The following is a 21,775-nucleotide window of genomic DNA, read 5'->3' as shown; positions in this document are numbered from 1 at the left end:
TTATTACTTTGTGAGGGGTTTAGAAGTATATTCCCAGCTTTTAAAAATATTTTTCTAATTCTAGGACTTGGATGTAAAATCTTTGCTGCTAGAGGCTTATGTTAAAGGACAGCAAGAGTTGCTCTACGTAGTGCCCTTTGTTGCCAAAGTCTTAGAATCTAGCATTCGTAGTGTGGTGAGTAGATTTTAATATTTTATTGATGGTCAATTTGTAAGAGTTAGTTTTAGCAAAAGGGCAAGAGATTATAACCTTAGTTCCTATGAGCATAGAGCTGGTTCAGTCAGTCTTCCTCTGAGAATCTCGGATTTCTAGTGTGAGAGGCTAAGGTAGCATGATTTTAAAGAATGGCTTTGGGTTTTGGTGTTTTCCTAAAATATGGTATAGATGGGAAACCCAAGGGGTTTGTTATGGCCACATAGGTATAAGTGCTTAACTGTTTTAAATAATACAAATTAAAGAATGATTTTTGGGGGCCACCTTAACATTATAGCTTTTCTTTAGGTTTTTAGGCCACCTAACCCATGGACGATGGCAATTATGAATGTATTAGCAGAGCTACATCAGGAACATGACTTAAAGGTAAATTTGTTGCTGCTTTATCCTTTAGAACATTCTGTGCCTTCACATTATTAAAATTTACAGGAAACATAGAGTATATTTGGGGGAAGCACTGTACATTTGGGTGAGAGTAGTATATATTGTGAATGAAGCTACATTTTTAAAATTCAAATATTTTAATTATGCAGTTAAACTTGAAGTTTGAGATTGAGGTCCTTTGTAAGAACCTTGCATTAGACATCAATGAGCTAAAACCTGGAAACCTCCTAAAGGATAAAGATCGCCTAAAGAACTTAGATGAGCAACTCTCTGCTCCAAAGAAAGATGTCAAGCAGCCAGAAGAACTCCCTCCCATCACAACCACAAGTAAGTGTGATAATTAGCCCTCTGCTTTACAGAATTTTTTCTTAAATGGTACATCTTCATGCATATAGCAAGTTATAATTTTCCACATAACGTGGTGCTGAAGTTTTGTATACTTTTTGGTGAGCCATCTAAATTGTTAAGGAAAAATAAGTAATGTGTAGGCATTCTCTTAGGTATTAGAATTCATATAGTATTCTTAATTAAGCATCATTAATCATACCCCAACTAAGCCAGCTTATCTTTTACATTGTTTGAGGCCTGAGAAGGGACTGCATGGCATGATGGTCTGTGTTATTCCTCAAATCGTGCACTGGCCAGACTGCCAGCTAGATCTGCCCGGGGAGTGAATTATTATACTTGGATCATGTAGATTGGAAGTGTGGGCGCTATAGGAGTGTTGAAAAAAAGATTGGGAGGTGTGTTAAAATAAACCAGCTTTGCATTCTCTTGTCAGTATTCAGTAGCTAAGAATCTCCAGGTGAAACCGGGAAATATCCTAGACTGGAAATAGATACCTGTAATAAAGACTATTCCAACAAGGTGTGGGCTTACTAATGTAGCATGTCACTGACCTAGTTTTACATACTTTGTTCAAATCTCTATTAAAACAAAAGAAATTTTCTTATAATTTAGGGTGGAAAAAATGTGACCTGTCCCAAGTCCTCCAAGAGACTAATCTGGTTAATTTAATGAAAGACCACTTGATACCCGCTAATGTTACGGTAAAATCAAGAAGTGTGCTTTTTATTAGCTCTTATTTTATCTCTTAACATTTAGCAACTTCTACAACACCAGCTACCAGTACCACTTGTACAGCCACAGTTCCACCACAACCACAGTACAGCTACCACGACATCAATGTGTATTCCCTTGCAGGCTTGGCACCACACATTACCCTAAATCCAACGGTAAGTAAACACTGCTCCATCCCCCAGTTCCCACTTTGTGACAAGATAAACTGGTCACCTTTTTTTTCTTTTTCCCCTTTCTTCTGGATTCTTAGGTTGGCAGGAATTGGGAACTGCTGTGTAGTACAGCTTGGATTTTTTTCTACTCTAAAAATAGTTTTTGTGACTAGACATCATCTATATTTGTTCCTCTTATCCGAACCCTAAGATACTAATCAGCTGGCAATATAATCGCAATCGCCAGGAATTCCTTCCACGGGTCAAAAGATCCTTAGTGTCTTCCTAAGTTTTTGCTCTTTATTTTCATTATCATGTCACCCTTAGCCTTGACATTATGCCCTTTCTTTTGGCAGATAGTGTGAACTGAGCTGATTCCTGTGTGTGTATGTAAAATCTCTGGGCCAGGGTCTAGAAGTGGGACTTAATACTTCCAGTTATAAATCTGTAGCCTGGTTCTAGGAGGGAAGTTTGGTTTGAAGTCATATAAAATTCCTATACTTAAAAGGTCGTATTTGACTCTATGTGTTCAGAGTGATGATTATCTTCTGTCTTTTATTCTGCTTAACATTTGTTCAGAATCACATACTTGGAAGCATTCATGGTGTTTGTTTTTTAGAAACTGAAAATGTTCACAAATACAGGAGTAACAGTAATACATTGAGCCTTCTTTTATTTAAAGAACATAATGGGATTTTGAAAGAGGTATTTTATTAACCTGTCCCCCCTATCCTGTGTTTTTTGGTGGGGGCTTGATCTAGAAATTGTGGTTCCCCTTTATAATGTCAGTAATCTGAATGCTTTCATGTATCCATCATGAATATTTTAAAAATTTCTTACAAGGTCATTAAGTTTAACTTAATGAGACCAAATGACTATTAGGGCATAGTTTGAGATAAAAGATTGGAAGTAGTCTTTCAAGTGAGGCAAAATGGCTTCAGTGTATGGTAGTGTAAATGTTTGCTATTCTGAGGAATTATTTGTAATAATGTTTTTTTTAGAAGTCCTTTTCTCTATAAACTTGATTCATTTGCATTTCTCCAAGCAACTAAAGAAGTCACTCTCTTAAAGAGTATTTAAGCCACATGGGGCGCCTGGATGGCTCAGTTTGTTAAGCATCTACCTTTCGTTCAGGTCATGGTCCCGGGGTCCTGGGATCGAGCTCCACTTTGGGCTCACTGCTCAGTTGGGAAGTCTGCTTCTCCCTCTCCCTGCCCTGACTCATGTGCTCACGTTCTCTGTCTCTCTCTCTCAAATGAATAAATAAAAATCTTAAAAAAAAAAAAAAAAAAAAAAAGAGTACTTAAGCCACAGATTTTAACTAAGCAAGCATGTAATGCATCCGGTGATAAAAAAAAAAATTTGCCCATCAGATTTTTAAAAAATTGAAGACCTGTCTATTATTACGTATCATAAGGTATACTGTCTTTGTAGCTTAGCTTCTATTTCCCATGTTTTTCAGTGGTTAATTTAAAGTAGAAATTGGTAGTTAATGGTTAATATTGAAGTAACTTCCAAAATCGTGGGTGTGATTACTGATGGAAGTTGGGTTGTCTTACTTAACAAGCTGTTGACTTAACTTGTTTTTTCCTACCTAGATTCCCTTGTTTCAGGCCCATCCACAGTTGAAGCAGTGTGTACGCCAGGCAATTGAACGGGCTGTCCAGGAGCTGGTCCATCCTGTGGTGGATCGATCGATCAAGATTGCCATGACTACTTGTGAGCAAATAGTCAGGAAGGATTTTGCCTTGGATTCTGAGGAATCTCGAATGCGAATAGCAGCTCATCACATGATGCGTAACTTAACAGCTGGAATGGCTATGATTACCTGCAGGGAACCTTTGCTAATGAGCATATCTACCAACCTGAAAAACAGTTTTGCCTCAGCCCTGCGTGTACGTTGACTATGTTCTTGGTGTAGTACACAGTTCCTTACTGCTTGTCTGAAAGAGGTTCTTTTTCTTTGCACATCACCAAATTTGTTTGATATCTTCCTTTCTCTTAGATTGTAAATTCTATGAGGTGAAGCATCGTGTTTGTTTTTGCTATTATATCCTCAACACAGTGTTTGCAGATAGTAGATATCCAAATATTTATTCGTTTAAAGAAATGAAGGATTTAAAAAAATGCCTGAGTTAACAATCTTGTTTCCTTTATCATTAAGAATTTGATTAAAGCACTTGGAATAGGACAGTACAAAACAATGGAAAGTGACTTTGTACACACATACACACGCACGCACACTTCAAGTAACTCAATTATTAATTGTGGGTCTTACATGTCATGGTTAATGCCTTTTTTTTTTTTTTTAACTGCTTAACTGTTTCCATAGTCACTGTCTTCACAATAACCTGATAAATAAAATGTTTTGGGTGAGTAGTATTTTATTTACAGATGAATATGAATATTAGGCTATTTCATGGTCATAGCTAATGAGTCATAAGTCCAGTCAGAACTTTTAAAATTTGTCTAGGCACTGTATTTCCTATTTTCTCATCTGTCTTGTCCATCCACAGAAAACGAAATTTAAATTGTTTTCTTTCTGTCTCTTCCCCTTCCCATAGACTGCATCTCCACAACAAAGGGAAATGATGGATCAGGCAGCTGCCCAGTTAGCTCAGGACAATTGTGAATTAGCTTGCTGTTTTATTCAGAAGACTGCAGTAGAAAAAGCAGGCCCTGAGATGGACAAGAGATTAGCAACTGTAAGTGTTTAGCGTTTGCTGTTTAAGTATTATTTTTTTCAATTTAAGAAAATGCCGCATAACAAGAACCTCAGTGACTTTTTTTACTTGCAGGAATTTGAGCTGAGAAAACATGCTAGGCAAGAAGGGCGCAGGTACTGTGATCCTGTTGTGTTAACATACCAAGCTGAGCGGATGCCAGAGCAAATCAGGCTGAAAGTGAGATTTGGGGGCTTTGTCTCTCTCTGCCCATCTTTGTTTTCTTTCTGTTTTTGTTGCTTAAACTCTTCAACAAGACTAAGACAGTGGGGTTAGATGTTAGATGTTTCTGAGACAGATCTACCTCAGGAGCGTATTGTTTGAAGGCTACCTGTGGAGAAAGCATAAAGATACCTTAGGTAGGGTGCCTCGCTGGCTCAGTTGGTAGAGTGTGAGACTCTTGATCTCAGGGACGGAGTTCAAGCCCCACATGAGGGATTACTTAAAGATAAAATTAAGAGATTACTTTAAAATAAAAAAGTATATATATAAAAAAAAGATAACCTTAGATGTATGTACCTCGCAGTTGTTGAAGTGCTACCATACAGAGTTCATGTCCCCCTTAATTTTTGTGTTTTACAACTTGGTCTTCCCTTCTGGCACTTAAGTTTATATTGCTAGTTACTTATTGGTGAGAAGAAGATGTGAGAATTCTGATCATTTTTACCAGTTCCATTGGAGAATTGCACTTGGTATGGTCCTATTTGAGGCATTTTCCAGTAGAAAAACTCAAATGAATTTGTAAATGAAGGGGACTCTTGACAGGATTCAGGGAAATGGGAAACACTGTGAATTGTGTGCAGATGCATGCATACTCAGTCATGCATGTAACATCAATATGTTGTAGTGGCTCCTGTGTCCCGTTTCAGAACCCCTGTGCTTACTCCCATGCAAACTTTCCACTTTGAAAAAAACTTGCCTTCAATTTTGTGAAGAGGATTCTGTCAAAATACGTTTTCTTCTTTCCAGGTTGGTGGTGTGGACCCAAAGCAGCTGGCTGTTTATGAAGAGTTTGCGCGCAATGTGCCTGGCTTCTTGCCCACGAATGATTTAAGTCAGCCCACAGGATTTTTAGCTCAACCCATGAAGGTAAATCGTTGCCTGGGATTAAATTGAATGTTTTACGTTTTAATTTGAATGTTTTTATCTGTTAATCTGTATCAGATGAACATGGCATCTGGGGGATTTTTTTTTTTTTTTTTTTTTTTTTTTCTTTTTCAAACCCATATGGCTGATTTTCATGTTTGGCCTAACTAGAGGAATTTACATGGTGACCCCTGTGGCTTCACCTGTTTTTTTGTAAAAACTTTTTCTAAAAATTTGAAGTAATTATCCATAGAAAAGTTGAAGATGTAGGGAGGGCGAAACATTTTTTACCCTGAACCGTTTGAATATAAAATGCTGACCCTGATGTCCCAGTCACTCTTAAAAACTTTGGTGTGTGTTACCTAAAAAGACATTCTGTTGAAATCAGAAAGTTAACACTGGTATATTAGTACCTAATCCTTAGACCTCATTCAGGTTTTATGAAGTGTCCCAATATCACCTTTTTATAGGAGAAGGACCTATTTCAGAATCATACATTTCAGTTAGTTATATTTTTTAAATTTACCCTAGGTTAGTCTGGTACAGCACCTTACCTTTTCCTCATCTTTCATGACCTTGACGCTTCTGCGGATTATAGGCCACTTATTTTCTAGAATGGCCTGATTTGGGTTTGTCCAGTATGTTCTCGGGAATAGATTCGGATCTGCATCTTTGATGGGTTTATCACAGAAATAATGCTGTGTTATTCATCAGGCTTTGACAGTTGAACTGAGTACTGTATTTTCCATGGTTTAGATTACCTAAATTCCTAGGCTGTATCCTATCCCATTATTTATCTTGCTTGCTTTGATGACTTGATTGTGTTGATATCTGTTGGATTTTCCTCAGTGCAGTGCAATACCCCTCCCCTCATCCCTGCCTTGCACTGCCCCACCTAATGTTGTTAAGGTTGAATAGTTCAGGAATGGGAATGGACAAGCCCCTCTATGTTTTGATGAAAAAAAAAAAAAAATTCAGGGGAGTAAACATAGTAAAAGACTTTTTAATTACTGAACGAGCCAGTGAAAATGCTTTAAAAGTTTTGCCTATTTCTTCCTTGGTTTTTTCCTTCTCTGAAACAGCAAGCTTGGGCAACAGATGATGTAGCTCAGATTTATGATAAGTGCATTACAGAACTGGAACAGCACCTACATGCCATCCCACCAACTTTGGCCATGAATCCTCAAGCTCAGGCTCTTAGAAGTCTTTTGGAGGTTGTAGTATTATCTCGAAACTCTCGGGATGCCATAGCTGCTCTTGGATTGCTCCAGAAGGTTAGTTCTTAAATGTTACTTTTAAGAAGAGACTAGGTTTGTAAATGTAGTGACCCCCCCACACCATCATCTCCTTAAGTTATGTTAAGAGTTTGAAATTAAGTTAAAACAAGTTCTTTTTGGTAATCAGGTAATTTTCTCTAGGGTAGAACATAGTCATGACAATTACCGATGGTGAAACGGGACAAAATTTTTCATTAAGATCTTTTGAAAATACAGTTAAGAAACTTGAAAAGGTAGCACTTTAGATTTGGAGGAATGAATTGATCCCAAGTACTTGAGTGATGTGAGAGGGTTGGTGGGGAATTGGATTTTGACTATGTAGGGACAGTGGGGCCTTTCATGTGAAGAACACAGTGAATATAAACTAGATAGAATTTAGAGATTGTTAGGGTAAGTGAAAAGCATTTTGGTGAGTGTGGACATTATTAACTAGAGGCTTTAGAAGCTGTGTTGTAGTTTCTGTTAAGGTTTGGTTTTTGGCTCTGATAGTTCGGTCAAGTACTGTATTTTCCATGATGTGAATACTGTCTTTCTTCTGTAGGCTGTAGAGGGTTTACTAGATGCCACAAGTGGTGCTGATGCTGACCTACTGCTGCGCTATAGGGAGTGCCACCTTTTGGTCTTAAAAGCTCTTCAAGACGGCAGGGCATATGGGTCCCCGTGGTGTAACAAACAGATCACAAGGTCAGTAGCCATCTTAGAAGAGTACTATTTATTGGACTGTTTTCTAACATACATGCCCTGTTTATGTCCAGAGATTTCCTTTTTCTAGAAGGTAAGTGGGACGTTTGTCTCAGTTCTGAGTAGTGAGAATAGTTGATTGCTTGGCCCTTAACCATTTGGTGCCCATGATGAATATGGAAAACCAATACCTTGCTTTGGGGGATGAATTGTAGATCATTGGCTTTTAAAGGTTTCAGTGATTTCATAGCAGTGGTGTTCATATATAAATATTTCAGTGTCTTAAATGGAATGCTTTGTTTTCTAGGCTTTGAGATCAAAGCTTGAGTTTTAACACTGGGCTGTCTCTTCTACTTCATTATTGGCTATTTTGAGTCTTAGATACTAGCAGTTGGTTCTCATAGCATCCTTAATTTGGAACAAATTACCATTGAATAAAATGAGTTCTTTATTTTACTTGATACAGTATGGTTAGGCCTTTAAAGAAATACTTTTTCTAGGTGCCTAATTGAATGTCGAGATGAATATAAATACAATGTGGAAGCAGTGGAGTTGCTTATTCGCAATCATTTGGTTAATATGCAGCAGTATGATCTTCACCTAGCTCAGGTATGGACGGAATTTTCTTAAATAGGAAAAAGGACTCTTGTAGTTGGGAAGTGTGGTTGCTGTAAGTGTTGTCTATCTTACATTGTGCTTTCTGTGTTGCCAGTCAATGGAGAATGGTTTAAACTACATGGCCGTGGCATTTGCTATGCAATTGGTAAAAATCCTGTTGGTGGATGAAAGGAGTGTTGCCCATGTTACTGAAGCAGATCTATTCCACACCATTGAAACTCTCATGAGGATTAATGCTCACTCCAGAGGCAATGCTCCAGAAGGGTGAGGATGAAATGTTTTGGGATCTTTGTGTGTTCAGTCTATGAAGGAGCTTTAGAAATAAATGTGCAGACTTACTAACATTACCCGTTAAAACTGCTGTACCTATAATATGTGGGAAGCTGTAGTGAGGCTTAATGTTGTACCTTGAAGTTTGAAAGCTTAACTAACTGCCAAGCCTTCTTGCCATAGAGCAAGCAGTACATGCAGTACTAGAGTTGGTGTCAAGAGCCCTCTGTTTAAGCCCTGGCTCTGCCACTTTAAAATTTGATTTTAGGTAAGTTGACTTACCTTTTCTTGAATAAAATAGAAATAGTATCTCAAAAAATTGTTGAGGTTAAGATAAATAACAAACCATGGCACGTGGTAGGCACACAGTTAATATTTGTTGACTGAACATCAGCTTCATTTCAACAGGCACCATTTTGGGGGGGTCAGGAAGTGGCTTAACCAAGGTCAATCATTTGCATATTATGTGGTTATGAGTAAACAGAGACCATGGATAGTCTTGTTTAAATATGAAAATGACTGTTGGGGTTTCTATTATATAAGCAAATTGTCCAACTGTATGTCTGTGAAATCACAGCCATGAGTAGACTGATTTTCACTCTGGATTTATTGTACTAGATTGCCCCAGCTGATGGAAGTAGTGCGATCCAACTATGAAGCAATGATTGATCGTGCTCATGGAGGCCCTAACTTTATGATGCATTCTGGAATCTCTCAAGCCTCAGAGTACGATGATCCTCCAGGCCTGAGGGAGAAGGCAGAGTATCTTCTGAGGGAATGGGTGAATCTCTACCATTCAGCAGCAGCTGGCCGTGACAGTACCAAAGCTTTCTCTGCGTTTGTTGGACAGGTAGAGCTTTTGGAAAGAAAGGTGCTTTTTATTCAACATAAGTAGGGTGTGATGCCTCCAATATTTAAGCTCAGTATTATGTACCTGTGGCCAGTTACCTCCATACTCATGTAAACCAAAAATTGTCATCATTATTACACTGTTAAATTGATGAAGCCTATTTCTTTCCTCATCTTTGGACCCTAACCAGTAAATTCAACATTTCATGTCCCCTTTAGTTCTGCTTATCCCATTTCAGTTGTCATAATTACAGAGTACAGTGGATCAGATAATGAATAATGAAATTCCCGGATGTGTGTAATAATTTTACTAGTTTGATAAGGGGATTATGGGCTAATAAATAAAATTCTGATAATAGCTCATGTTTTAAAAAAATAAAACGCAGCAAAAAACTTGAATATATAAATGGTAGAGGCTTTTATTATATTTTCTAAATTAAGTAGCTTATTTACCTAAAACTGATTAACGTGTTCTTTTGGGAAATAGTTTCCAGTATTTATTTTCATTCAATTTGATCTAAATTGGACTTTGAGTTAAAGCGTTAGGAAACAAGTTCCTAGAATAATTAGGTTTGGAAAGAATATTTGTAACAGGATAAACAGACGAAAACGTAGGAAGAGAGCTGTAGTACCATTTAGCATTCTGTTTTTGATCGTTACTGTCTGTTTTCAGCCACTGGGAGGGATTCATACCCAGTAGTCAGTGTGTCCTAATCATGTTACTTCATGGCAAGAATGGTTACTTGTGAATTGCCCTTAGAATTTCTTTAGTAAAACTATTGTAGTATTTGTTCAGGGAGACATATTTCTCTATCTGCTTATTTCTGCAGATTGACCATTGTATTTCTTTAAACCTAGATGAAAGTTTAGGTGTGCTACCAAAGAAAGATGGCAAATTAGGTCTATTATCACATAAATGACAATGGAATGTGGAAGAGCTGATTTGAATTTTAGAAGTTAGAAATTGGATTTACTTTTCAAGATGAATGTTAACTTAAATAAATCATACTAAGTAGGTCTGTACCCTAAAAAATTCTAAAATATACCTTATTGCAAAGGTGTTACTGAATGTTTGTAGTTTTATTTCTAATTTGGATAGAAGAACTTTGAATCAGTCGGTTTTGCGATCATCAATATTTCATGGGTATGGATGTGGCACCTGTCTCAGCTCTTCCTGCTGCTTATTTACTCTTGTTTCTTCTCTCTGTTTAAAAAAGGATAATTTATACTTTTCTCTTATGCATCCTTTTGAGAATTCTTCCCGCCTCGTGCTTCCTCTTGATCATAGCAGTTTGTCTTCGTTAGTCCCCCCCCCCCCCCTGTTATTCAGATTTCAGTGTACAGAAGTCCCTCTGCTGACCTCCTGTCTTGCCTAGGGTACATTAATGTCAATTCAGTTATTTTATTGCCTATCAAGAGACAGGGAAATTGTTTCAAAGTTTCCAAGATAATGGTCAACTTTTCATTCTGGGCTTGGTTCTTTAAGCACTGACCTCCCTCTCCCTCTGCAGCCTTAACCCTTGTTATACTGCATTCTTCTTTCATACTAGCCAAATAACTTCTCTGCTTTGCTTCACTTCCAAATCATGTATCATAAAATTTGTACTTTTATCCTTTAAAACAACATTTTACTTTAAACTGAATTCACATTAGAATAAACTTCAGTTTTCACTAAAATAGCCAGATATGATCTGTAGCTATTTTCTTTGATACCCACTTACTGTACAAATTTTTACTTGATTTTCCTGTTGCAGCTCGTTGGAGTTTGAAAAATTTTGTTATTGGTTGAGTCAGTTGGAAGAAATTGTCTTAAATTCTGTGGGAAAGTAAAATACGAAATAATATGTCATTTAATTTCCTACTTGGGGGAAATATGAATTAGCTAGAATATCTTCATTTGATTTTAGTGGGTTCCTGAAAGTTGGTTTATTTTCCTAGTTAAATTTCCACATTATTTGGCTGTGGACTGTTTTTCAAAATTGCCATGTTGTTATCTCTTTCTCACCTTCCATCTTTTCTATTCTCCATTAAACTTAAAACTGAGGAATTCTGTCATTGGTCCTTAATGGAGAAGTCATTTTCATGACACCTTTTTAAAAGTAAGAATAAGAAATGTGACATGAAATAAATGAGAGAATACCTTTTAAGCATGAAAATTAAAAAATTTATGTGTATTATCTGTTTCTTATTTCTATATATCTATATATATATTTTGTTGTTGTTGTTGTTCCCTTGGTAGATGCACCAGCAAGGAATCCTGAAGACTGATGACCTCATAACGAGGTTCTTTCGTCTGTGTACTGAAATGTGTGTTGAAATCAGTTACCGTGCTCAGGCAGAGCAGCAGCACAATCCTGCTGCTAATCCCACCATGATCCGAGCCAAGTGCTATCACAACCTGGATGCCTTTGTCCGACTCATTGCACTGCTAGTAAAGCACTCAGGGGAGGCCACCAACACTGTCACAAAGATTAATTTGCTGAACAAGGTCTGAACTTCTTTTTTGTCTTAGTCTTGGTACACTTAAAATCTGCATCAGTGGTTCTCAGGGCTCAGCCTGTTCCCCAAAACATTTTGTAACATCCCCTTTTCTGTCCTGAAATTAAATTCGTAGGTAGTATTATAAACATAATCACTACATCTTAGAAGAGTATGGTACTTTAAAAGACCAAAGGCAGTGGGGGGAACAGCATATTTCAGTATGTTAATGTTTGGTAATGACTACCTTGGAAGATATTGAAAATACAAAATTTTCTCCAGTAGACAGAATCACTGTCAATGGGATGGCTAGACATGTCTGCTGATAATAGATGAGCAACTCAAACACCAGGAGTAACATTGCAGTTGTCTTAATTTTCTGAAAAGGAACAAAATATAGTTTTCTTTTGACATATACAGTGGAGTTCCTGGAAATTCGAGTATTAAAACTGCAAAAACAAACTTAGAGTTTGGTCTTGGGTAATTACAAACAGGTTATCCTGTCCCTCACTCTCAGTGGGAAAATCAAGTGGCATGCAGGATGGTTCTTTGAGACATTTCTGAAGCCTAAGATTGTCCCTGGCCCCTCCATTTACTAAATGTCAAGGGAAGTATAAACCATTTTGCCTCTTGTCAACTTCACATCAGACCAGAAAAATTAGGATTTTAGAGTGTATTAACATAATAGAATATGGTGTACCATGCTCATTTCTAGAGCTTTAGGAAAATCAGTGGGTTTGTGGAGAGTATACATTTCTGGTCAAAGATGATTGAAATTCAAAGAAAATACAAAAATTTTTTGCAGGCCGCATCAAACCAGTGTATGGGCCCTTTGGCTGCCAGCATATAATTGTGAATTCAGATGGTACATATCCTTTTCTTTAATGTGGGGCATAAGAGTATATGATAAGCAAGCATGTCTAGTGAGTGGTCAGTGAATTTATCTTCATGATTTACAGGCTGTAATCTGTGTGTTCTGTAGGTCCTTGGTATAGTAGTGGGAGTTCTCCTGCAGGATCATGATGTTCGGCAAAGTGAATTTCAGCAGCTTCCCTACCATCGAATTTTTATCATGCTGCTCTTGGAACTCAATGCACCTGAGCATGTATTGGAAACCATTAATTTCCAGACACTTACAGCTTTCTGGTGAGTATTACTAGATTTAATAGAGATCTCTTGTTAAGGATTGCTGTCTTAGTGGCAAAATTTGAGAAGTACTCAAAGAAGTACTCCTGTGGATTTGAGGCATGTTGATTTGAAAAATAGCGTACATGTTGTGTACTTACATTGATGTGTTGTTCACTGTATTTAAGTTGGACCTTGCTTCTGACTAAGGTTTTTTTCTTCCAGCAATACATTCCACATCTTGAGGCCTACCAAAGCTCCTGGCTTTGTGTATGCCTGGCTTGAACTGATCTCTCATCGGATATTTATTGCAAGAATGCTGGCACATACGCCACAGCAGAAGGTGTGGCTGCAGTTTATCTCCTACAGATGAAGACTGTAACTACTTGGAGCTTATTATTAGCACTCTTAGTCATTTAGTAATAATCGTACTTCTTTCAGGCTTAGTCAAGAATTATTTAATGTGGAGTAGAGTTATGGAAAAGGGTTTAACCAGTACTTGACTGCCTCTGCCTAGAAGCCCATTCCTCAGTGATTAGGGTATTGCTCCTTCAAGTCCGTTGTGAGCCATGTGTTAATCTCGCTTAAGGACTTTTTTTAAAAAGTCAAAACCTTGGAGTACCTTTATATAAGACTTTGGCTAATGGAGCTCTAGAACCTGCCAGTTTTACGAGTTCTCACTCTAAATGCTAAAGCTCTCACACTCAAGGGTGAATACCACTGGTCTATATTTGAAGAAATTAGGACCAAGTACTAGTAAAGAGTTTTTTAAGTGTAATTGCAAATAAACACAGTTAACATGAGAGGTTCTCTCCCATCTTGCAATTAAATGGCAAGTGAATACTGTAGAAAGCATCCGTGATTACCCCTTAAGAAGAAAATATGACTCCTTAACGTGGTTGGCAAAAAAGAAAGTGAGATAACCCTTAAATGGAGTGGGTTTTATTTGGTATTCCAGGAGGAGGAACACAGTAACGTAATGAATAAAATTGTCCAAAAATGAACATAATTTGTATAATTGGGGGATGATGACAGGCCAAGTTTGCCTGAAAACAGAGGATTTGTGTTGTGAACTTTTCGTAAACTGGATCAGGTTATTTGACAGGAGTTGGAAGTGGGAAAAGAAATGGTTGAGACCTACGACTTAATTAAAAGAAGGAATTAAGAAAATAGACCTCTGTCAGTTTCTTAGTTGACTAAGTATTTTGTGTTGTGTCTGAAATTTTCTCAGTTTCCTTGTCCTCTTTAAATTTCGCTTATAGGAACAAGGACCTCTATATGTCCTGGAATTTCTGGAGGCACAGCCCCCCCCCCCCCCCCCCGTTTTAAAGATTCATTTATTCTTTAGAGAGTGTGAGCACATGCATACACCGTGAGGGGAGGGGCAGAGGGAGAAACTCAAGCAGACTCCCCAGTGAGTGGGGAGCTGGACAGGGAGCTCCGTCTTGTGACCCTAAGATAACAACCTGAGCTGAAATCAGGAGTCTGATGCTCAACCAGCTGAGCCACCCAGGCACCCCTGAAGCCATTTTGTTTTAAATGTCATTTTTCACTATTGCCAAAATTATGCTTATTCCTTTTTAATGCCTGTCTTTAAGTGAGGTACTTAAGTCAGTATTCTCTAGTTATATTAGTATGAAGAAGATAATAAGTCACAGTGTAGCTGCTTGGGCAAATTTTTAGTGGTAGAACAGCAAGCAGGTGAGTGTAATTATGGCTGATGTACATTTCTTTCTTTCAGGGATGGCCTATGTATGCACAGCTACTGATTGATTTATTCAAATATTTAGCGCCTTTCCTTAGAAATGTGGAACTCACCAAACCTATGCAAATCCTCTATAAGGTAATTAATTTGTAGTTATAAATTAAAATAATTTGAACTTAAAATTACTTAAACACTGTAAACTGAGAATATGAGGCCTAATTTTATTAAGCTTTAAAAAAATATTTACTTGATAGCGTGGAGGGTGGGACAGAGGGTAGGGAGGGGGAGCCTGATGCAGAACTAAATCCCAGGACCCCGAAATCATGACCTGAGCTGAAGTCAGATGCTTAACCGACTGATCCACCCAGGCACCCCAGTTTTTCTGTTAAAAGTTTTTAAAGGATAACAGATAGTAAAGTACAGAAATCAAATGTACTTCATAACCAGTCCCCAAACAGGGTGTTCATAGGTTCAACTTAAGTATATGTGTCCATTAACTCTAACACCAGCATATACCTGGTATTGCCTGTTTCAGCCATTTGGCAGTTGTGCAGTAGGCTCTCATTGTGGATTTACTTTGCATATCCTTGATTTTTTTTAATGAGTGCATTGGCCATTTGGATATCCTTTTGTGATGTTCCTTTTACAGTTTTTTGCTCATCTTTCCACTAAATTATCTGTTTTTCCTATTTTTTTAATAGGAATTCTTCATATATTCTGGATATAAGCCTGTCATTTAATACATAATCAGACATTTCCCACTTTTGTGGCTTACCTTTTCATTCCCTTAAAAGTAAGGTGTCTTTTGAGGAATGGAAACTTTTAATTTAATGTAGTAAAAATGATCAAGCTTTTGCTTTCATTAAGTGTTGAGTTTTGTATCTCATGGAAGAAATCTTTGCCAATCCCAAATTGAAATCTATTCTGCATGCACTCTATTTACTATCCAAGAACCCATGTTATTCTGGCTTTCATGTTTAGGTGATATGATCTGTCTCAGATTTATTTTTATTTTTATGTACGGTGAGGTTCATTTCCTCCTCCTTTCTTATACTCCCACCCCAATAAATAATATAAAGCTTTTCAGTACCATTCTTCATTCCCTATTGAATTGATGGGGCATCTTCATCAAAATAATTGACCATTTGTGTATGGGTGTCTCTCTCTGGTTGATCTGTTTATCTGTTCCTAGGCCAATACCAAACTGTCTTGATTTGTAAGACTTACTGTAAAGCCAGAGTAATCAGCAGAATAAATCCTCTTCAACTTTGCTCTCTTTTAAAGATTATTTTGGCTCTTTTGTGTCATTTGCCATTGCATAAAGGACTGCATAGTCAATTTGACTTCTGGAAGCTGGTTGGCATTTAGATTGAAATTGCAGTGGATCTGTGGATCACTTGGGAGGGAATAGACCTCTTCATAATACTGAGCTTTTCAGTCCTGAACATGTATATTTCTATTTAGTTAGGTCTTTAATTTTACTCTGCAGTGCTTTGTAGTTTTCCAGCATAGAGGTTTTCAGCCTCTTTCTTTAGAATTATGCTTAGGTATTTGATGTTTTTTGTGAAATTGTAAAATACCTTTTAAATTTATTTGTTGACAGCATATAGAAACAATTGATTTTTGTATATTGGCCAGCTACCTTGTGTATTCAGCTACCTTGCTAAATTTGCTTTTTCTGAGAGTTTATCTGTGTCTTTTGTGGGAAGAAGTGTATTCTTCTTCTTTTCTTTCTTTCTTTCTTTCTTTTCTTTTTTTTTTTTTTTAAGATTAACTGTTAGAGTGTGCTCGCGTGCATAAGGAGGAGTAGCAGCAGGCAAAGGGAGCCCGATGCAGGACTCCATCCCAGGACTCTGGGATCGTGACCTGAGCCGAAGGCAGATGCTTAACTGAGACCCCTAGGCTCAGTGTATTCTATATACACAGTCATTTCATCTACATATAACAGTGGGTTTTGTTTTACTCTCACCTGCTTGATTGCAGTTGCCAGTAACTCCAGGACAGTGTTGAGTAGAAGATAGTGATAATGGCATGCTTGTCTCCTTAATGATCCTAAAGAAAGCTTTCAGTAATTCACCATTAAGTATGATGTTTTTATAAGTCTACAGTTTTGTTTTGCAGATACCATTATCTGAATAAGGAGATGCCCTTCTATTCATAATTTGAGCTTTAAAATCATTAAATGGGTGTTGAGTTATATTGAATGCCTTTTCAAAACCATGTAAATTTTTTTTCTCTTAACTCCATCAAATGCTTAAACTGCCATTGCATTTGGACTATTTTGTCACAATATATCACTGTGATTTCTATTTCTAATACTTAGGATTTTTGTGTGATTTTTCACGTCAAATTTTGGTATCAAGATTATGTAAATCTCATTAAAAGAGTTGGAAAATTCTTTCAAAAATTACTTTTGAGACTGTGAAAATTGTATTCATTTTTCCTTAAATATTTATAGTGAAGATTTTACCAGTAAAGCCATCTAGGCCTCGATTTTAATCTTTTCAAAGAATCAGCTTTGATTCACCCTCCTTCAGTACTTTTTAAAACATGTAATTGATTTTGGCTCTTTCACTTCGTTAGTTTTCATTAGCTCTTTTTTCTAGCTTCTGAAGACAGAACCTTATGTCTTTTAATTAACAGTTCATTAATTTTTGCCAGCCTCTTACAGCATACACATTTAAGGTATAAACTCCCCAAAGCTAGTTTTTGGTGATTTCCAGATGTAACTATTTTGGTAAAAAGCCTGTAATTTGTTATTGAAGTATATACTTTTGTCTTTTTTACTTAAGTTACATTCATAAAGGTATAAATGTTGCTCTCATTTCCTAACTTAATGTGGAAAAGAGCCAATGTTTTTCTCATTTTTTTTAAAATAGGGCACTTTGAGAGTGCTGTTGGTTCTTTTGCATGATTTCCCTGAGTTCCTTTGCGATTACCATTATGGATTCTGTGATGTCATCCCACCTAATTGTATTCAGCTAAGAAATCTCATCCTGAGTGCCTTCCCAAGAAACATGAGGCTCCCAGACCCATTCACTCCTAATCTGAAGGTAAAATTCCAAACAGTTCAAGAAAAAGTTATGTCTTGGTATTTGAGTCCTTTTTCAGGTGGTAGACTTATTTAATCCCTTTCTCCCCAGCATACACACACAAATTGTTAGGTGCGGATGCTCTTTGGAGGGGTGGGGGTCATGTTATTAAGCCTGCTGAATGTTAGTTCACAGTATTTGCCTAGCTGCTATTTTCAATTAATTTTGATAGTAAATTTATTATTATGGAACCTCAGTTGAGGTGTTGGACCCGTTATTTGCTAGATGGCCCTGATGGTACAGAAATGCAGAACAGATCTTTGTAATGCTCATATTTCACAGGTGTTTTTAATGTGTATAGCCCTGATGTAGCTACTATAATTTTTATGTATTTTGTACTCTTGCTTTCACATCGCTTTTTTTTAAAGTAGCAAATATGATGTTCTTTTCCGCTGGGGCATCTTTTCAAAAACTAGGCTCTTGGTGTGAGGAATCTCCTCTGTACTCTTTTTTTGAAATCCAAGTCCAGGAAACAGTGATATACGTTAGACCTCTTCACAAAAATACCAATCCTGCCTTAATTTAGAAAGATAATTTTTTTAAAGAAAGATTAATTTATTACAGAATGAGAGATTCCTGTCATTTTGGAGATAGGTTCTTTTAATTAAAGATTAATAAAAAGTGGCAGTTCTCATCAAGATATTTACAATGTGCAGTTTTAATCCTACCACTTTTTAAGGCGGAGAGAAAGAATTTGCTGTTAACTCCTACATGTTACTTCTGGTTTTGATTATTGTATCTGTGTGTGGCAGGTGGATATGTTGAGTGAAATTAACATTGCGCCCCGGATTCTTACCAATTTTACTGGAGTGATGCCACCTCAGTTCAAAAAGGATTTGGATTCCTATCTTAAAACTCGATCACCGGTCACTTTTCTGTCTGATTTGCGAAGCAACCTACAGGTTAACTGGTTTGACTTAAACTTTTAAGCTGTGTCTTTCATAGCAAGCATTTTGTGTGCATAGTCCTGTGGGTGGCCTGTTTGGGAGTTAGTGGGAGTTTTTTGTTTTTGTTTTTAAAGATTTTATTTATTTGAAGGAGAGAGAGCGAGCGAACATGAACAGGGGGCAGGCGCAGAGAGAGATGGAGAAACAGACTCCTCGCTGAGCAGGGGAGTCCAATTCAGGACTCAGTCCAAGGACCCTGGGATCATGACGTGAGCCAAAGGCAGATGCTTAACCAAATGAGCCACCCAGGCGCCCGTGGGAGTTAGTGTTTTCAAGTGGATTTAAAAATTTTAAAATGTAGTGTTTTTTCTAATAGTTGGATGAAATTAATTGGATTATTATGCATTTTACTAGTTCATCTTATCACACAAAGCTGTTGACTTCGAAGAGGCAACCAGGAAATAGGCTCATTTTCTGTAAGAATAATACTGCTGATAATCGGTTCCTGTCAGTCCTCCCAAGATTGTTCTAAATGGATTCTGGTTTAGTTTGCTGTATAGAATAGGACTTGAAATTGTGTTATCTTTCCAGTCTTTCCACACCAGAGAACTACTTTTTCCCCTCTCCAGATATTTTTCTTTTTTCTAAGATTTCATTAATCTCCATACCCAACATAGGCCTCAACCCTATTATCAAGAGTCACACACTCCACTGACTGAGCCAGCCAGGTGACCCTCCAAGTATTTTCTATAGTTGAGATAATACATAGACTGACTTCACAAACTTTAGTTTTTTGCTGGTACCTGTTAAAGTTTTGGCTTCCAAAGGGAAATCGTGTTTCTGTTATTGACCTGGCCACCCTTAGGTAGCTATGTGTTTGTTCAGGAACCTCAAAGCAAATTTCTAAAATTTAAATCACACATGTTGAGAGCAGTTCAGCTTTTCTATGAAGGCGTAAAAAGGGTTTAGAAATGTTGAATCCTCTGTGAAAATAAGCAGCTTTGTTTTGTTCATTTAGGTATCCAATGAGCCTGGCAATCGTTACAACCTCCAGCTCATCAATGCACTGGTGCTCTACGTAGGGACTCAGGCCATTGCACACATCCACAACAAGGGTAGCACACCATCAATGAGCACGATCACCCATTCGGCTCACATGGACATCTTCCAGAACCTGGCTGTGGACTTGGACACTGAAGGTGAGTGAAGCCAGCCAGTTGTCAGAGTTAAGTTCTGTGCACCTTTTGCCAGTCTGATCATAAAAATACTTTAAGCCACAACAGACAAATATTTTGTCAACATGCTTATATGGCTCTATTTTTGAAAAAATTTTTAATCCCGGTTGTCATACAGTGTTACATCAGTTTCAAGTGTACAATATAGTAATTCAGTAGTTCGATAAATGACCCAGTGGTCATTATAAGAAGTGCACTCCTTAATTTCCATCACCTGTTTAATCAATCCAACATCAGATTGTTCCCTACTTTGACTCTCCCCCTCCCCCTTTGCTTGTTTTGTTTCTTAAATTTCACGAGTGAAATCATATGGTATTTGTATTTCTTTGCTGGCTATTTTAATTGTATAGTATTTGCTTAATGCAAAAATTTGGAAAAACTGGAAAGAAATATCCAAAATCCTTATTTAACATTTCAGTGTGTATGATTACAGTATTTCTTTTTAGTGTGAGAATAAACATGTTCCTTTTACTAGTCTCTTTAAAAATAAGTTCATCTTACATTGTTTTGTTAGCCTGCCTTTCCCCCCAGCATTTATTAGTGTCTGTCAAGCAACTTGTTAAATATTAGGTATGTAAAAATTAATGGATAGGACTTCCCTAACCTGCTTTGCAGAAAGTTGGCAGTATAATTCTTCCCATAGGTTGCATCTTGCCTGGTCGAATCACATTTCTTTCAGTCTTCTATATTCATTCTTAGAGAGACCCCAGTAGGTACTAACCAACTATACATAGTCTTGCTTATTTTAACACACAAGTACTTTATTTAAGAAAATTTTTTTATTTATTATTTGACAAAGAATACAAGCAGGGGGAACGGCAGGGAGAGGGAGAAGCAGGCCTGATGCGGGACTTAACCCCAGGACCCTGGGATCATGACCTGAGCGGAAGCCAGACACTTAACCAACTGAGCCACCCAAGCGCCCTTAACACACATATACTTTAAAAAGGATGCCTCCTTTTAACTTTGCTATCAATTCTTGAGAGGATAGTTAATCTTGATATACATAAACTTGCTTGTCTATTTGTAGAAGGGATTTGAGACCGTGTAAAATGAAGATTTAACAAAATTGGATACCATCACGTCCAGAGCCCAGGGGAGGGGGGGGGAAAGGGTAGCCTTCAGTGTTAAAGCTCACTTGGATAGTCTTACAAACATGAGTCATATTAAGCAGAGGCAACCAGACCCAGTTTATAGATAATTATTCTAGTATAGTCTAAATTAGCAGTTCTCAAAGTATGGACTGGAAGCTCTTGGGGGTGTCCCCAAGACCTTTTTAGAAGAGCTATGAGGTCAGAACTACTTTCACAGTAATGACAATGTGTATGTTTGCATTCATGTTGTCATGAGTGTACAGTGGAATTTTCCAGGGACTACATGAAACAATACTGGAAAACATTGTGAACACAGGGGCAGAAGAATCCAGCTATCTTCCTGTTAAGCAATATTAAAGAAATCTGTGAAATTAAAAGTGATATTTTTCCCAATTTTTTTTTTGAGAAATGCTTATATGCAGTGGGTGTGTTTTTAAATATTTTTTAAAAAATTTTATGTGGAAAATACAAAATAAACCCACCAGAAATGGGAATACTGGGGACCCAGAAGCACTGGTTGAAACTAAAGGATACCGTGAAAGCCTGTATCAGAAATCCAAACCCCCTAGCCCCTCATAATGATTTGTCTTTTTACGTTGGCCTTTCACGTAAAGCACAGGTCTGTAATTAACTGAGTTTTCTGAATTTCTAGGTCGATATCTCTTCCTGAATGCCATTGCAAATCAGCTGCGGTACCCAAATAGCCACACCCACTACTTCAGCTGTACCATGCTGTACCTTTTTGCAGAAGCCAACACTGAAGCTATCCAAGAACAGATTACAAGGTAACAGAAGTGTTTCAGATAATTCTAAGTGGTGCCTCTT

General features: G+C 37.4%; 1 protein-coding gene across 14 annotated transcripts in view; it reads left to right on the top strand.

The window, feature by feature from the left end:
• CNOT1 (CCR4-NOT transcription complex subunit 1) overlaps positions 1 to 21,775 on the top strand; it is a 106,332-nt gene that overhangs the window by 82,440 nt on the left and 2,117 nt on the right. For 8 of the 14 annotated variants that reach the window (XM_048223587.2, XM_026494889.4, XM_026494890.4 and 5 more), the window contains 21 exons: positions 65 to 175; positions 503 to 580; positions 748 to 925; positions 1,703 to 1,833; positions 3,429 to 3,725; positions 4,395 to 4,535; positions 4,629 to 4,733; positions 5,523 to 5,642; positions 6,722 to 6,913; positions 7,458 to 7,600; positions 8,098 to 8,206; positions 8,310 to 8,479; positions 9,104 to 9,335; positions 11,574 to 11,822; positions 12,795 to 12,958; positions 13,163 to 13,280; positions 14,679 to 14,780; positions 17,522 to 17,695; positions 18,487 to 18,636; positions 19,640 to 19,820; positions 21,603 to 21,735. In XM_048223587.2, coding sequence (XP_048079544.1) covers positions 65 to 175; positions 503 to 580; positions 748 to 925; positions 1,703 to 1,833; positions 3,429 to 3,725; positions 4,395 to 4,535; positions 4,629 to 4,733; positions 5,523 to 5,642; positions 6,722 to 6,913; positions 7,458 to 7,600; positions 8,098 to 8,206; positions 8,310 to 8,479; positions 9,104 to 9,335; positions 11,574 to 11,822; positions 12,795 to 12,958; positions 13,163 to 13,280; positions 14,679 to 14,780; positions 17,522 to 17,695; positions 18,487 to 18,636; positions 19,640 to 19,820; positions 21,603 to 21,735 — 3,278 coding nt within the window. Of the gene's footprint in view, positions 1 to 64; positions 176 to 502; positions 581 to 747; positions 926 to 1,702; positions 1,834 to 3,428; positions 3,726 to 4,394; positions 4,536 to 4,628; positions 4,734 to 5,522; positions 5,643 to 6,721; positions 6,914 to 7,457; positions 7,601 to 8,097; positions 8,207 to 8,309; positions 8,480 to 9,103; positions 9,357 to 11,573; positions 11,823 to 12,794; positions 12,959 to 13,162; positions 13,281 to 14,678; positions 14,781 to 17,521; positions 17,696 to 18,486; positions 18,637 to 19,639; positions 19,821 to 21,602; positions 21,736 to 21,775 lie in introns of all 14 variants that reach the window. The other 6 variants (XM_048223583.2, XM_026494884.4, XM_026494887.4 and 3 more) reach the window with 1 other exon arrangement.

Source organism: Ursus arctos, unplaced genomic scaffold, assembly GCF_023065955.2.
Source record: "Ursus arctos isolate Adak ecotype North America unplaced genomic scaffold, UrsArc2.0 scaffold_19, whole genome shotgun sequence".
NCBI classification, from domain to species: Eukaryota; Metazoa; Chordata; class Mammalia; order Carnivora; family Ursidae; genus Ursus; species Ursus arctos.
The sequence above is the reverse complement of the archived record's forward strand: the minus strand, read 5'-3'. Positions and strand labels throughout refer to the sequence as shown.